Source organism: Nomia melanderi, chromosome 8, assembly GCF_051020985.1.
Source record: "Nomia melanderi isolate GNS246 chromosome 8, iyNomMela1, whole genome shotgun sequence".
In the NCBI taxonomy this organism is placed as follows: Eukaryota; Metazoa; Arthropoda; class Insecta; order Hymenoptera; family Halictidae; genus Nomia; species Nomia melanderi.
This window is the reverse complement of record NC_135006.1, coordinates 17,883,014-17,900,346: the sequence shown is the minus strand read 5'-3', so window position 1 is coordinate 17,900,346 and position 17,333 is coordinate 17,883,014. Positions and strand designations below refer to the sequence as shown.

The 17,333-nt window shown below is 43.8% G+C and overlaps 1 protein-coding gene across 2 annotated transcripts in view; it reads right to left on the bottom strand.

The window, feature by feature from the left end:
- The window catches only part of LOC116423889 (uncharacterized), a 43,335-nt gene extending 29,997 nt beyond the window's left edge, over window positions 1–13,338 (bottom strand). The window contains exon 1 of one of the 2 annotated variants that reach the window (XM_031969604.2): window positions 12,856–13,338. In XM_031969604.2, coding sequence (XP_031825464.1) covers window positions 12,856–12,937 — 82 coding nt within the window. In that variant the 5' untranslated portion in view covers window positions 12,938–13,338. The remainder of the gene's footprint in view (window positions 1–12,855) is intronic. The other variant, XM_076369628.1, reaches the window with a different exon arrangement.
- Window positions 13,339–17,333: the final 3,995 nt, after the last annotated feature.

Genomic DNA, 17,333 nt, shown 5'->3' with positions numbered 1-17,333 from the left:
TTGCTATTATCAATGCATTATCAGTAGAATGGAAAATTTTGTTGTATTTCTTACAAATTGTCGATAGTAAAATATTACACGAAAGTAAACAGTACGCCAAGGAGTTAATCCTTTTGATAATTTCTCCGATCTGTTATCATTTAATAATTGCGAAGACATCGGGTCATTTTGATCTAGTAGTTTCAGTGTTAGGAATATTCAGTGGTTAAGTAGTTTTGAATTTAGTAACGAAGTTCTGCTGAAAATATCTAATCGAATATTTAACACTAGGTTTACGGACATTGTACAGTTTATTCTATTGTTCCTGGGGAAGTTGATACTCGTTCATTTAGATTTTGGAAATTGTAGATGTTGGATCAACGAAAACCGATTGAAACATTTACCAAATAACGTTTATAAAATTCAATCTGCGTCAAACTGACGCGTTCCGTAAACCTAGTGTTAATCGAATAATCAACCCCATGAAACCCTCTCTCTCTCTCTCTCTCTTTCTTTCTCTGGAAATCTACGAACAACACGAAAAATCATGAACACTGGTTAAATAATCATCGTAACGTGCAAATTGCCAGTGTACCACCGGTGGACACGCAGTCGCGAACGCAATGAACAGACCGTTCGCGAGCTAAGCGCGTACAGTCGTCTCTGTCGCAGCTGAGTTAGCCATTCCACATTTTTGTTTACCTTTACCGCCTGGTCTAGTTAGACAGAGCGTGCACAGCACCTGGAGGGAGAACGGGGGAGAGAGCGAGAGGGAAGGAGAAGGAAACGTTGCGACGCAAATGCACGTGCGTGTGTCTCTCCGCATTCCGCGATTGGCCTTCGGACGAACTTACCACCCGTTGCTTCACAATGCCTACGCGCCGTTGCAGTTCTATTTTCAGATCCCGGCTGCGACTAACAATAAGTTCGCCGACGGTAGTCTCGTCTTTCACCTTCCGATTCAATGTCTTCCCGATTGATTGTTTGCAAGATTTAAGCGACGCGAATGACAGGGCAGGAAGGTTGTTTCGGGGCTGCATCGGAGGGTTGGTTATTTTATTCGATGATCGTGCTTCGAATGATCGGCTGATTATTTTTGTGATTATTTTTCTTGGCTGATCAGATGTATTTTTACTCGAAAGAAACTTCATCGACCAGTTTCGGATAAATGTATGTAAGGTAGAAGGTCAGTAGAGTGGTTGAGTTCTTTGTTGAATAGAGGGACGAAATTCTGTTTGAAGTTCTTGCATTGTGTAGCAAAGTTGATTTGAAATAGTTGTGTCGAGAAAATGCTGTTTGAAGTTCTTGTATTGTCGAAGTTTATTTGAAATAGTTGTGTGGAGGTTTTAGAGATGGTTTTTGAAGATTCGGTATTCGCGGAAGTTGAGCATCCTTGAACGAGACAACTAATTGATCGTGTGTTAGGGAGTTAACACGTATAGTAAATCCGAAGATACTAAAGATGGTTACTTTAATATAATTCATTTGCAAGGATTACGAAATCCTTCAAAATCAACGAAAAATCAACGAAATAAATTGCTAGTTTCCACGATATTCAATTCAATTCAAGCAAACGTATATCAAAATTCACTCGCTAGATGCAGTATATCAATCTCGCCTTCATCGAAGGATTACGCCTTTCAAAAACCTGATTCCCCACGTTTCCCTGCGAAATAGCCGACCACCGAATCAATCACTGGCTTTACTCTATACAATTTCGAATCAAATTACCTTCCTTGACCACCGAAACTCTATTCGTAAGTGCGTCGCGACGAGATTCCCCGAGGAACCGGCGGCGCGACGACTAGGACCATTCCAGCTGAGAATCGAGAAAGGACGAAGTGCCGTGCACTCCGTGGCGAAACTTCCGAAAGAGTGAAAGCTAAGAGGATCCCTCGGCGCGGCGATGCGGCGGTTCAACAAGTAGCGAAACCAATGGAAGCTCGACGCGACCGGCAGCGCGAGCCGTGAATCCGGCGGAATTTATCGCCGCGATAAATTCCGGATCGAATATTTCGTTGGCCATTGAATGCGGCTTGTAAAGGTATTTTTTCGAAATATTTATCTCCCGCTGATAAAAAAGGAAATAATACAATTGCAGATTCCGCGAGCTGCGCTCGGTGACAAGCATGTGGTCGCATCGATTTCCCTGCCGTGACGTTTTTCTATGACAGAGTTACAGGCTAACTGTAATATAAAATATATATATATATATATATATATATATATATATATATATATATATATATGTATATAGAACACGTCGAGGGGTTGGAACACGGACGCCGGTGCCAGATAAATTGGGGCGAACTATAAGTTCGGTGAATTCGACGGGAAACTCAAAGCAACGGCAATTTTCGTCGACACGATCGATTACAGCGTCACTTTGTCGCTTTTCCGGGCATTATTCTTGCAGAGACGTTCGCTGTTCCGGTGATTATTAAAATGATCACTCCCTTTCCGGCGATTTCGCGAATTTCACTGGATGTCTGGCTATTGTGATCGATGTTGGAACCGGATTGATGGAACAGATTTTTTGTCGGGTCTAAACACTGTGTTACTTCCTTTCGGAATGCGTCTGGCAGGCTGACAAGAGGATGCGAAGGTATAAATTTCATTGCAGCTTCGATTTCGGCGGAGTTTGTCATGTCGGTGACACTTAATAGAAAATGTGAACTTTGTTCGAATATTCACTGTAAATAACTTTTCATTCGAAATGGTGCGAACGCACGTGATTCAATTCATCTCTTATCAATTATTCATATCATTAAAGAATGCTCGTGACTACTCAATTATTTGGTAGATCTTTCGACAGGTTTGACTAACAGGCTTCACAGATTCTAACCTGCGAATTTTTGCCGACATATCACAAAACTCCGTGGAGTGCAAAGGGTTAATACCTGCGATTTCCAAGACTCCGAAACGGCGGCAGCAATTCAATAACGTCCGTTTCTCCCGGTTCGTTCATTTATCAACGTTTATCGGGGCAATTAACCGAGGCTCATTGGACACCTGCGATCGAAAGGGTTAATAGCGCGGAGTCCGGCTTGCACCGGTGCGGCGCGACCAACACCGTGACGATTTCTTTTTCCCGTCGAGCGAGCGATTATTTATTTACCGGGTGGAAACGAGCGTCAATGTCGCCCGACATACGGTGCCGTTTTGCGCCGTTTCGCGCCTTTCACTGCTCGGGGACCGTGGAGCCGTGGCGGGAAAACACGCCGGTAGAATGGCACTTGTTTTTCCGTCGGCGAATACATTAGACCGTTTGTATAAATTAATAGTGAACAGCCTTTTCCTCGCCGGGCGTTTAAATATTCCGTTCTTACCGTTGCCTGGAAACGGAATTGTTGGAATGTTATTAACTTCGTTGACCGTTTGTCGCTCGTCGTTGCTATTCAGAGAAAATCATCGACGATACGATCGCATTTGTTTGTGACGTGAAATGTCCAATTTTCGTAGGCACCTCTCAGTCGCCAATTGATTCGACACAGCAAAATTATCGAGTTTGACGTTTAATATTAAACTTTGTACAATCGACATGTAAAATATTAAAATAAAACAGCTCCTTTCTAAATTTACGTGCGATTTCTCGTTAAGTCAATGTGAAAGAATGTCGTTGGTATTTGATTAAATGTTGAGTACTTCTAATGAAAAACTCCTGCAGTGCGAAGGGTTAAGTTCTGTTTCCACGGAGAATATGAATATTTTCAGATATATTTGACAGCTAAATTTGAAGGCAAACTTTCTTTGTTCAATCGAAGGGACGTTGAATAGTTACACGTTGAATTATGAAACTTCCACTGTTTAAACGTTTAAGTAGCTTCGAAGGAGAAACCTTTAGGAATCGAAACGTTGAAGACGCTATCAAAGAATCGATTAATATTATTTTTAAAGAACTGATTTTTAAAAATGGTGTTGCAAAACTAGGAACTTAGAAAGAATGTAGAATCCACTGATCGTTTGAAAATATCGATTGCTAGAGAATTTGCGTTTTAAAGCTAATCCTAATCGAACGTTTCATCTGTATCTGATGTTTATCGATGTGAGTTTGTTACAGAAATTTATTGAATATATAGAATAATCTATCATTATGGTGTTAGAATAGTATATTATGTATAGTATTTTCGTTGAGATCGAAGAGACAGGTGTCTTCGTTCCCGAGCGTTCCGCGGCATTTCCGGATCAGCGAGGACAAAGAAGATTTATCGAATTTAAACTACAATATGGTTCCAAGAAAACAGCCTGTCTCCGGCTGCGCCGCGATATTTGCTTCCACGAGGAGATAAAAGACACGTGTTCCCTCTGTAACGTTCGTTGTTGCTCTCGGCCAGCCTGCGCCATTTTTATCGGACAACTCCTCGCGAAGGAGACATCGAAGTTACATTACGTACCGTTTTACGGCGGAAGCAATTTTAGACCGTTCTCAAAATGTAACGGAGGATCGTTTCTCACGGTGTTTTACACGAAGATACTCATTTCCCAAAATTCTCGCGGAAATGTTAACACTTAGACGAAGATTCTTTGGGAAATAGAGAACCTTCGCAGATGCAGTTCGATTATATCGATTGCTTGAATAACAGAGGATTGATTGCTCTGTTCAAGTAATTAAATCATTTCAGCGACTCTTTCAATTTCATCTCAAAATATCAACATTCGTCCGCGAAGAATTAACATCGAAACGCATGTAGAAAAATGGTAACAGAAGTGAAGAAATTATCGTTCGAAACAACGAACTTCAATCGATAAGAGGACAATATTTGTAAACGTTTATTATTCCTTTTTCAAATCGATTTTCCACCGTTATCCAACACCTTGGTTAACGTGAATAAATAATAATATTCAAGATATTATTACAACTAGATATTAACCAGTTAACAGTGACGAGTATGATGCTAATTCTTTATTTTTTCACATAAACATATAATTCTCCTTTGTTTCGCTTCGATCTTTCATTAAAATATGCTCTACATGCAGTACACGCTCCATTTTTCGATTTTATTGCGCAGAAATAAAGTTTCTGAATCATTAAGTGAATAAAAACGGAATAAAAGGTCGACTTTCGCGAGGAATTCGTTTAGCCTCGCGTCCCATCGCGTTACATCCCGCGTTGCTCGGCCCGCGTTTTACGTAAGAACGCATCCGCAGCCGGTCGACTGCATCAGAATCGATTGCATACCTTGATGCGCCCGTGCGAAAATTTCTTTTTCTCCGTATGCGCGGCCTAGCCACGCGTTTCGACCCTCCCCGCAGCAACCTTGACTCCCTGACGCATTTAGATCGCCGGTTAGTTGCGTTCCACTACGGCCTGGGACATTTCTCGGTAATTAGACCGCCGTTTCTCTGATCATTCAAATTTCGGGCGATCCGCACGCGGCATTGCACCGGTAGACCGAGGCGAATCGGATCGGTTCAGATTTAACAGCGTCAAACTGTTGGAACTTTGAATCGTCTGTTTCCATAGATTTCTTATTAATAGACATTCAGCTTCGATATCGGTAAAATGAATTGTTAAATCATTGAAAAATAGCTGATCCTGATATACAGGATGTCTCAGAAATAATGGGAAGTATTTTCGATGGGTTTGAAGCACGTCGAAATGACAAACGGTTCGTCAAAGCTTCGATTCGATAGGAAACAAAGTTGAATAAACTTTTCTTTTCTGTTGTTTCGTTATTGATTAATCGAGAGTTCGTTTGGTCACTGTTACAGATTTGTCTGTCGTGTTCCAACGACGCGAAACCCTGGACGTATTCCTTGCACCACTAACGTCGGAGACGAACCATTGATCGCGTCACTGGGACAGTTCCATCGACAGTTACTCGAATAGTTTTGTCAGTGCCCGGTAGTTCGACAAATAGTTGCTTAAACCGTGCGTCGAGGAATCCCGCGAAGTTTCTCTGACTGGATTTGGATCGTTTCTGACCCAGTTTATTCCGACTGATATTTGCGAAAATTCTACGATCATTAATTCTAGAATTATTTCTATTCTATTCTCTTCGGTTTTGTTTGATCTTTTTAATGCAGATTTTAAATTCTACTCCATTGCTTTTAGGTGCTTTTTCATTCGAAGCTTTCTATTATATATTAGGTGATTTGGTTAGTAGAGGAGATTAAACCTGCGTTCTATTTATCGAATACAAATGAAAGATTAAGCGACCTCACAGCGGTCGCGAAAATCGTCGTGTCAATTAAACACTCCTCGTACGGGAACCAGGAATCACGTTTGTCCATCACAGTAAACAAACGTATCCGCAAATCCACGGATCCACAAATCCTACCGCACCGGTCCCAAACGCGTGCAATTAGGGGCGGCCGATTGAAGAGTGTCCGCGCGTTCAATTTTTCACGTTTCCATTACCTGACTTCCGAGGAAACAAATCGGCGCGTGCACAAAATAAAAGTAAGCGGAACGTGAAATATGTTCGAATTCGATTTCATTTGAATTTGAATATTCGAACTTGAGTGTTCGTACTTGAATATTCGAACACTGAACGTTCGAACTTGGATATTCCAATCTGAATATTAAAACTTGGATATCTGAATATTTGAATTTGAATATTCCAACTTGAATGCTTGAACTTCAATACTCGAAGTTGAATATATGAACTTGAATACCTCAACTTCAATACTTGAACTTGAATACTCAGATTTGAATGCTTGAACTTCAATACTCGAACTTCAATACTCGAACTCGAATACTCAGACATGAATGTTTGAACTTCTATATTTGACTCCGAATTCGATCTCGAATAGCTCGCATTCGAAATAATACTCGAAACGTGTGGATAAATTAAGGAACACAACAGGTTTAAACCGTACTCGAGCAAAGTAACTGCTATTCAACTTCGAATGTGAAGAATCAAGAAGATTCCGAGTCGCGAAGGGTTAATCCCGCGGCAAGCGGTTCGCGTGCCGTCCATTCGCGAAAATCCAGGTAAAAGCGGATTCGACGGTGGCGCTTGTCCTTGTCCCGTTGAGTAACCGGCCGAAAAAGCCGATATTTACAGAAGCCGCTGCGGCCACGCTGCTTTCATTCGTCACGGTACTGTCGCGAGGCGTCGGAAATTCCAATTAATCTGCCGGGACACGTGGCCAGCCCGCGTCCCGTTGCATAATCAAACGAACGGTGAATGAAACATCAGATGGAATCGTTATAAATCGCCCACAGGCTGATTCCTCGATATGTTCAAACGTTAGAAAATCATCTGAATGAGATAGGTGCAGACTGAGCTCTAATTAGAAAATCATTCGAAACCATCATTCGACTCTTCTATACTTTAGCTTCCTTTATTACTCAACTGCGAATTTTTCAAATTTCTGCTTTTATGGACTAATTGAATTAATCAACACTTGGATAGACTTAATGATTGTCTGTACCAATCACTGCGATTGAAAGCTTCAGATTGTTCCGAAAAAATAACGCAGAAAATGAGAGATGCGAATATTCCACTAGAACGATGCATAATTGCTTCACAAGTGGATCGAAGGAACTATCAGCCATTCGAGCAAAACCGATGATTAGTCGCCGCAGTCGAACGAAAGAGTGATATTTGCGAAACCGAGCCGACCCCAGTCGGACGTCAACATATCGAGGAACACGGAATCCCAACGCGGCCCTCGGTTATGCAAATTTCATTCGCGACATTATCCGAAAACCAACCGCGATAATATTCGGTTACACCTGCGCCGGAGCGGGTCCCAATGAATCCAATTAATTTCAAAGGGAATCCCGAAGTATCGCTGCGATCGCTGAAATCTAGGAAGAGCTGATCCAGCATAAAAAGAAACAAAGAATTCTCGTGTCTCCGCGTCGTGGATTATTTCTACTTTCGTTCGTGCATGCAGGAAATTGCGCTGTCAAATCGCCGGATCGATTTGGACGGAAATATTAATATTGACTCGCTTCGGGCTGAAACTTTTAGGAACGAGCAGGAACGACTTTCTCGTTGATTGCGGTTCACGCAGTTTAACCCTCTGCACTCAGGACAATTTTTAATACAACCTTTCGGCAACTCCGAGACAGTTTTAACGCGAGCTATCAGCTACGAGCGTGCCTCTGTAAATGATTTAAGACCCTGCTTTGTCATTAAAAAGCGCGTATACGTTTTAAAGTTATGTTTGACTGAAAACGAAGTTATAAACTTATATAACAATGTCGCCGTTACGACAACAGAGTGCAAAGGGTTAAATAGAGGGTTTGCTATAAAATCGAATGTGTCATCTTAGAAAGTTCATAAAAATTAGTATTAGAAGTAGAGAAAATTTATATTATATTAACTATAAGCGAATCTCCTTAACACTAGGTTTACAGGCATTTATTGTACACTTGATTCTATTATTCCTAAATTGCTCCTTTTTATATTGTGGAAACTGGAGATTATAGTAGGTAATCGGCGTAAACATTTACAAAATAATATTTCTACAATCCAATATGCGTCACTTTGACGCGTTCCGTAAACCTAGTGTTAAGAACAGAAGAAGAAACGCATAAGAATTCTTCTTCAGAATCTCATTAGCAACCACAAAGCACTTTGAATTTCTAAACAGGTCTTACGAAGTTTCCACGAAACTGTCAGTCGTTCGCAAACTCGCAAACTGCATGCCAGTTAAGACTTTCGCCGCCTTTTTTGGTAACACGATCGTCAGAAACTCCATAAATTCTCATTGGACCGCGAGAGCCGGTCGATCACGATCCGCGGCGTCGATGTTTCGAATACGGACGAACCGATTAGCGCCGTAACCGGTCGACTTCGTCCGGGAATCGCGCAGAAACTTCGGACAACCGATTCCCGCAGGGATTGCCAAGGATGGATCATCGTGGGCGTCGGTTGGGTTATTGTTTCGTCGGCGTAATTAATCTCCCGCGATAATTGGAGGCGGACGCGGGCCGCCGTTAAACAGAAGCGATCGTAATTTCGACGCATTCAGGTCCGTTCGGGCGGAATCGGCATTATTTAAGGCGAATTAAAGGCGCATTGTGCGATCGGCTTCTCAGAAAACGTGTGACGCACTTCGGTGGACGGAATATTGAACCGGGGAACGAGATTTCTGGGGAGAACGGCTGGGAACAATGAAACAAAATGGCGTCGAGTTGATATGTTAGCGTTAGCTTTGAACGAAGGATTAGTTTAATGTATTAATATTATACATAATATTAACCCTTTGCAGAATATTTTTCTCAATAAATATTCATTATTTTACGATGAAATGTCAATGATATTTTTTGCAACTAACATAAATACCTTGCATAAGTGATAACTATTTTATTTCGATGTTCCATGTGTTCGTACATTACGTAAAATTTAATATTGAATTTTCAATTTTACAATGTTCTCGAGTGCAAAGGCTTAGTGTTAATATAACGATGTAACAGAGGAAAATTGAATAGAATGAAGACAAATTACTAGATCATCTTTGTGCTACTATTAGAGACTAACGAATTGTAAGTATACATTATCATCAGATTATACTGTAATTATATTGTAATTTCCCATATTGTAATTTTCGCGATAACAGACATAAAAGAAACATAAGAGGACTCTATCAAAGAATCCTCTTGTCCGTCGCAGCATTAGCCGAAAGTTGTCTGCATCGAAACAAAATGGCGGCCGGAGTTCAGTCTTCTAGTCATTCGAAATGTCCTAGACTTCACTAGCAATCTTAACGTTGCTCAATAATAAACAGAAGCGAGTCTTCGAGAACCAGTTAACTGCGGGATTTAGTTTGAAAAATCTCTCATTGTGCAATAAAATCAAACACTGAATCGTGTACTCGTTAAATGCAGGCCAAATGCACTTAAAATACATTCCAACGAAGAAGAATTGCACTTTGTCTCAAAAAATGAATAATCCATCGTTGAAAAAGTAAGCAGCATTAAGAATTTTGACGTGTACACTCGTCAAACAGTGAACTGGTTAAAGACTCCATCGTCGAAGACTTCGAGACAAGACTCGAACCCCGACTACAGCTTCCAAAGCTGCAAGCACTCGGATTCACAGCCAGCTCCGGCGATTCGACAACACAGTCGGAACGACGGAGAATATCGAATGCGAGAGAATAAAGACAATAAAGAAACTCGCGTCTCGATTCCCCCGGAATCGCAGCCGCCTCCCCCCGCAAACCGCGCGCGTTTGATAAGCTTCAATTCCGTCGAAGTGGCGTTCGTTCGATCGGCGCGAACGCGCCATAAGACTCGGCGTCGATCCGACGAAAGTTCGCGACGGTGGCTGCCCGTACATCCGGCCGGCACTAAAGGAAATTGGGTTCGTATAGCTCGGCGAAACTTTCGCCGGGCGATTCGGGCGAGCACTTTTGTCGAGCGTCGTCGCCGCGGGACCTTCTCGGGTTACTTTGCATCTAAATATCGTTTCGAGCTAATAAAGCCGGCCCCCGACAAACAACTTTTCCCCGCCCGGCGAACTCCGCGGGCGAAAAAGTTCTCGCGACACGGCGATTTCTAATTGGTTCGCTGCGTTCAACTTTCGTGGACGCCGCTTTTTTCGCCCATCGGCCGGACCCGACCGGACCGGTAAATCCAATAAGGATCGCGGGGCAAGGGCGGGTTTCCGGAGGAACGAAGCCCGCCCGCGCATTATTTACGACCGACATAAATATCCGATTATTCCTCGAATTAGCCTCACCATGGACGTTTATTAAACCGTTGCGAGCCGAGGCGCGGCCGAGAACTTTTACGTGTACTCGTCCCGCTTTCGATAACACCCCCAAGTTCGCTGATTAACCCTTTCCCCTGTGATATCGGAGACGGTACTCTTCAATCGAGTTCGACGAGTCTAAAGGTTGTTCGTTTAGATTTCGAATAAATGAAGTAATGGTTATTAACCCCTTGTACAATGACGAGTGAGAATCGTGATGAAGATTTCTAAACTAATTTAACAAGAATCAATGTTGTTACCCACGGATCAAAGCAAACTATTTTGCTATTAACAATGTATTATCTTCAAATGAAATTGAAAATTTTGTTGTATTTCTTACAAATTGTCGATAGTAAAATATTACACGAGCTTAATAACGAAAGTGAATAGTATTCCAAGGGGTTAACCCCTTGACCTATCACTTCTTTCTCAGCTCTGATCGATACGGCTACGTTGTCATTAATTTATTGGAAAAGTACTATATTTCCTTTTAAATATAGTATTTGATTACAGAGGAATATTTTCTTTGAATTCGAATGAGTAATACATAAATTTGTCGAATCATGAAAATCTTCACGAATCTCACTCGTTGTAGGGGTTAATGAAACAGACGTAGATGAAGCATCGAACTCTTGTTCCATTTAATTCTTAACGATGAAGGGGTTTCGCGAAGTGCAGTAGAGAAACACTCGACAGGACAAGGGTTATGGCTCCTTTCCATTGGTTCCTCTGATTTACGTAATTTGCTTGCGCGACTGAGGGACTGGGACCGTCTGTTGACTCTAGAACTACCGAACAGACAAACGGACTATTCCTAATTCCGTTACACAAGTCGTAAGAGCGTTTATCCAAATTTCGATTGACTTGGACTTCTCGCATTACCGAAACGATTCACTTAATCACTTCTCAAGAACCCATTTGCTTTCTACTGATTCCAAGGGAAGAACCGAAATCGGTCGTTTGTCACAGTTTGGTGAATCTAGTGTTCAACGTGTTCGTGCATTGGAACTGATTTTCAATTTCCATTAACTTTTCAACTCCCGATCGAAGATAAATTAATCTTCCGTTTAACATGCTTCTACACCCATTACATTTTCAAAGGCGAAAGTGTACGACGTTCTGCTCGGAACGTTCGAGACTCGAGTTTCCGTTGAACGCAGATCGCGCGTTCGGGAAGGTCGAATTACGCCGGACAATTACGCATCGGCGAGCACGTGGCGAATTCTAAATTGATTCGTTGCGAAACTGTCAAGCGAGAAATCTTGCCAAAAGGCGAGAAGTCTCGATTCGAGGCGGTTTATCGTCTCGAGGCGACGGAGACTCGGCGAGGCGATTATTCGGTGTTTATCGGGCGAGATACGGCGGCGGCGCGGGCCGCGCGAAAAATACGCGAGGCCTGGGAATTCGAAACGACCGCGGGACACCGGGAAACGCGAATGCCGGTGAAACTAGCTAAATGGGAGGGTGTGCCGCAATGATTCTTATTGGAGGCGGTAATTTCACCTGCGAAATACGTCTGCCGTTCCTCTGCTCGCAGAGAACGCTTCGCGTTTTCTACCAGTGATAAACATTAAACGTACCGGAAATTTTACGCAACAATTCCTGGCATAACCAGGTAAACAATCAGTCGCAAAACAGAGGTAAACGAGCTGGATACAATTTTCTTAGTGCAATCGGAGTCTCTTCCGAAATGAAATTTTGTGCGAGAAACATGTTAGCTGCTCCTTCGATTAATGAATATTTGGTAAATGCAATTATTAACTATATTGCAGTTATACCTCTAGAGGCTCCAATATTGCACCAGTTGTAATATTAAATATTTCAAAGAATCTTAAATGAACTACCCTAAAATTCTTCGATTTTCCACACACAGAAGTTTTGCATTGAGAAGGAAAAATAGATCGAAGACGTGCTATTTCTCATTTTCGTGATATTAAGCCGCAATTTAATGAACGTCAACATGAGTCTCAAAGTGAGAAACCAAGAGCACTTCTATTTTATTGCAGCCTCTACCTGTTTTAACAATTTTTTCTACATTTATTTGTAGCATCACAACTATACCATTTAAAGGTAACATTTCAATGACTCAAATATTCTTGAATAAATAAACGGAGCGTCATACAGCTGCAATTGAACTAACGTCGACGTGAACCTCAAAGTGAGAAACCAAGAGCACTTCGGACCAAAGGGTTAATGAAACGAGGCGAAAGGGCGGACTCACCGGTGTCGTAGAGCGGGCACGGCATGTAGGCGTATCGTTGCTCGGGATGCACCACGGACTTGTTCCTCTGCCCGCTGGTCATGATCGCGAACTTGGTCACGTAACGCAGGAGCTTGTCATAGAAGAGGAAGATGGTCGTCCGTATTATCGTCGAGACGGTGTCGTGGTCGTGGGTCCGTCGCAGCGAGTCCAGAGCGAGCCGCGGCCGTCGTCCGGCTGCAGGACGATTATCCCGAGGCGGCCTGTCGCGACTGCATCCTGCGACACACGGCCGCGTCGCGACGCATCCGAGCGCGGCCGAGCCTCCCCGCGAATTAACCAATTAAGGATCGGCACTGTCGCCGTCCCCGAGCCAATTAGGCACCGGCCGCCTAGCACCGCTTAATTAGCACCGAAATAACGCGACTCCGCTCGGCCTCCTCTCTTCTGCCCTCGTGGCTTTCCTCTCTGTCCGGCGCCGACCGCCGCGGGAGATCACCTTTCGCGGCTCACCTGCGGCATAGAAAGAATCCACTTTAACCGGCTATTTTTGCACACCTTCGCGTCGGCACGAGGCTCGCGAGGGTTTCGAGGGAGGACGGTCAAACGCGGACGCGATTCGGGAATTCGGGAACGCATCAAACTGTCGTTACGTGTTTATCGTGTACTCAATGCTTCGATTTATTTGCCCTTTGGTAGCGAAGGGAAACTGGAAATCTGTTGTCATGAGTTTTTTAACCTTTGCTACCTTGGAGAACCTCTGATACGGGCTTTTAGTGAGTCTGAGTCTTCTACTGTGGGCTAGCTGCTCCGTATTTATAGTCTCCGTAGCTAATCCATGGTTTTCATAACTATTACTTCATTTTATGGCTAAGAGTACGATGAATAGGCAACTGGGTTGCTAGAAAACGAAATTGTTTTTGGATGCTTTCAGAGAAACCAATCGGTAGCGATGGTGAATGACGAAGTTTCAGAGGTGCGTATGGGACCGTTAACCAGTTAACTGTGGAATTTAGTTGGAAAAACCTCTTGTTCTGCGCGCAATAAAATCGAAAAATGGAGGATGTACTCGTTGAACGCAGGGCGAATGCGTAGAGTATATTTTAATGAAAGATCGAGCGAAACAAAGAAGAATTACATGTTTATGTGAAAAAATAGAGAATTCATTGAAAGAGTTATCATGTCAAGCTTTACGATGACGTGTATAACTAAGAATGTCTTCGAAAATGTCTTCTCGTTATGTTTCGATTAAGATCGAGAAGTACAGAGTTTCAGTAGCCACTGCCCCAATTATTACGATGGTAATTATATAATAACAACACGATATTCAGCGCGCAACGGTAAAAAAGCGGTTCTTCGCGATCACGACGGTAACCTTCCAGCGGTGCGAGAACCGAGTAATGAAGAGGACAGCACCACGTGGTCCCCGCGCGGTTAATTGAAATTTGATTTCGAGTGTACCTGCCAGCGAACCGGAAGAGTTTAAATCCCGACGCGCAGCTCGGTGTTCGTTCGTTTGATTCCATTACGGGAAGTTTGCTGGAACACAAGGATTATCCGCAGACTCCGGCGATCAAGTTTGTTAATGGATTACCGTGGCCTATTAACGTGCCCGAAGTTACCCGCGTTACGCCGCTATTCCCATTTCCGGTCCTCTCGGCCTCCTTTGAACGCTCGGCGCCGGTCCGCCGATAATTTCGTACGCGTACGGGGTATCGAATCGGATCAGTCCCGGATTTCGCGGCGGAAAGCTGACAGTTGAAACTTTCAACGATAATTGCGGACGCTCGGCTTCGATATCGGTGAGAATGATTATGATTGTCGAATATTTATTCGCCGAATACAACAGAGTTTAAGTATATATTTATATAGAGGTGATCAGTGACCCCCAAATTCAATTGCTGCAATTTCCTCGATTTCAGCTTTCTTGTTCTGCAATCAGACCGCAAAACCTACTGTTGTACAGCAATCGAATAAACCAATTTGCGAGCGTATCGCGATAAGCTACGAGATCTCAGAGAAGTGATTAATAATAATTATACCATTACCATAGAATAGAATATACAGACAATAGAAGTACATCGCAGAAAATCCTGCAATTTTATTATTCAATATGGTGAAGATTTTCTATATGATTCAACAAATATATATATTAGTTCATTCGAATTCAAGGTAAATATTATTTCTCTATAATCAACGATTACACTTAAAAGGAAATATAGGCATATGCTTAGAATTTTTCTCCTTTTCCAATAAATTATTAACGACAAAGTAGCCGTATCGATCAGAGTTGAGAAAGAAATCACAGGGCAAAGGGTTAAGGTTCGAGCGAGTCGGACCGGTCCGCCCCGTACATCAGGGGCGCGGAACCGGCGCCGGCAATTCGCCGCGGTCGCTTATTGCTTCCGTTTCCGGTAACCGTGTCGATACGGCGATTTCCTCGATGACCGTGCGACTTTTATTAGCCGGGGCTGATTGCTCCGCGGTTACCCGCTCGGCGAGCCCCGTAATTCCGGCGTTCCTTTATCGCCGAGCGATCTGGCGGGAAGCTAGGGGCGGCTCGCACGCGAAACCGCGCGACCCTCCTTCGACGTTTCCTTCGGCCGGCGAATGTAACACGTATCGCGAGGTGGCCATTCGTGTTGCTGCATTTCCGGCGAACGCGCGGCGGGTTACGTTTCAAACGCGTTCGACCGATCGAAACGACTACTTTGGAATTGAAGGTTTATTGCCACGAGTTGCATTCAAAGGAATTGTAAGTAGTGTTATAATGATATAGTATATAATTGTACAGGATGTATCCTGCAATATGTTAAACAAAAATCACGTTGTCTAGTGCTGTAGTAGTGCCATACAATGGTCTATAGGAGAACTACCTGTACATTCATTTCCGAAGCACCGTCATGAATTCGACAACGCGCAGTTCGAGAAATGAAAAATTCTAGTAACCGAGAGTGTTCGAGTACTGTTCGAGAGAGAGAGAGTTCGGATAAGCAAGATCGAAATCGACGCCGTTCAGAGCCCTCGACGGGTGCTTTATCCAGCAGCCGTACATGTGACCGATGCTCGATTCGAGTGGGCCCCGGAGCACCCTCGAGCGGATCCCGCGGCTTTATCGCGCACGCGAGCCGCGCCACGCGACAATGGAATTAATGACGCTAATAAAATCGAAAACTGTGTTAATTAGCCTGTTGTCTCGGCGACCGGCGAGCCCCTATAGAGGCACCGAAGAGTTATCCCATTAACTCGGCACTCCTGCGCCACGCTCCGCTGAACATTAATGGCGCATTCTGCTCGGCGAAACGGGACGAGCCGCACAATGGACTCGTTGGGTTCGTTGCGGCGCGACCGAGGAAAATTTCAAGTGACGGACGCGCCGCGCGCCTTTTGTGCCCGTGCTCCCTCTTTGCCCGTTTACCCCCAGCTTTCGAGATCCTCTAGAGCCGACGCGTTCGCGAAATTTCGAATCTTCCGAGACTCTCTAGACGACGCGTTCGCGAAATTTCGAATCCTCCGAGATTCTCTAGAGCCAACGCGTTCGCAAAGTTTCGAGTCTTTCGAGATTCTCTAGAGCCGACGCGTTCGCGAAATTTCGAATCCTCCGAGAAGTGCTGATAGATTCACCGGTTGACGCGATCGGATCTTCTGCTTGGAGCGAATCAACTTCCTAATCGCGATTCAGCTTTCTCCGTTTCGACAGAACCGAATTTTCTGCTTGATAGGGTCAAGCTTTTTGTTATCTGAAGTGACTAAACTAAATTCTCTATCTGTGAACATTCCGTCGAAAGTTGTCAAGTAGTCTACTTCATACGACGGAATCTTCTAATAATATTCGAACTCTACTACGATTCGGATTTCCACTCGATGCACGGAACTTTCCCTCAAAATCGATAGATTCTACCCATGTCTACTGCTTTCTAATCCCTTTTCCCATTCCCAACGGAAAGATGCATCCCATTAAACGACGAATCATAGTAAAATACTCGAGTTTCGGGTGTTCGGAGCAGCCGGTTCGCTCGATACGAGTTTTTCGCGGGGAACTTTCGTTCGGTAACCTTCGCACGGACTCAGCGATCCATTGGCCGCGCCGGAGGGGGGCAGGTAATCCCGGGCTGGGAAGCCATTTTGAATATTTGCTCTATCGCGAAACTTCGGGAGCCTGTAACTCGAAAATAAAGGGTTTACGGAACTATGCGCTCGGAATATTTCCTCATCGGCGTAACGAATAGAACGCGCTTCCCGAACTTTAGCGCTACATTTCGGGAAGTTCGCTGTGTACCGGTGTCGCGGTACTAAATACGGTGTACGGAGCGTCGAACGCCGGGGATTATCGTGGTCTGTGAAACTCCTGCCGGACCAGTCGACGCGATCGCCGGACAAGAGAGCCATTCTCGATTTCTCGTTTCGCGACGCTTGAAAACGTACAAGTGCCCCCGCGTCGCGTCTGTGGAAACCTTAACAATCTGTGGCCTTGCAATTTTTACGGCGCGGATCGAAAG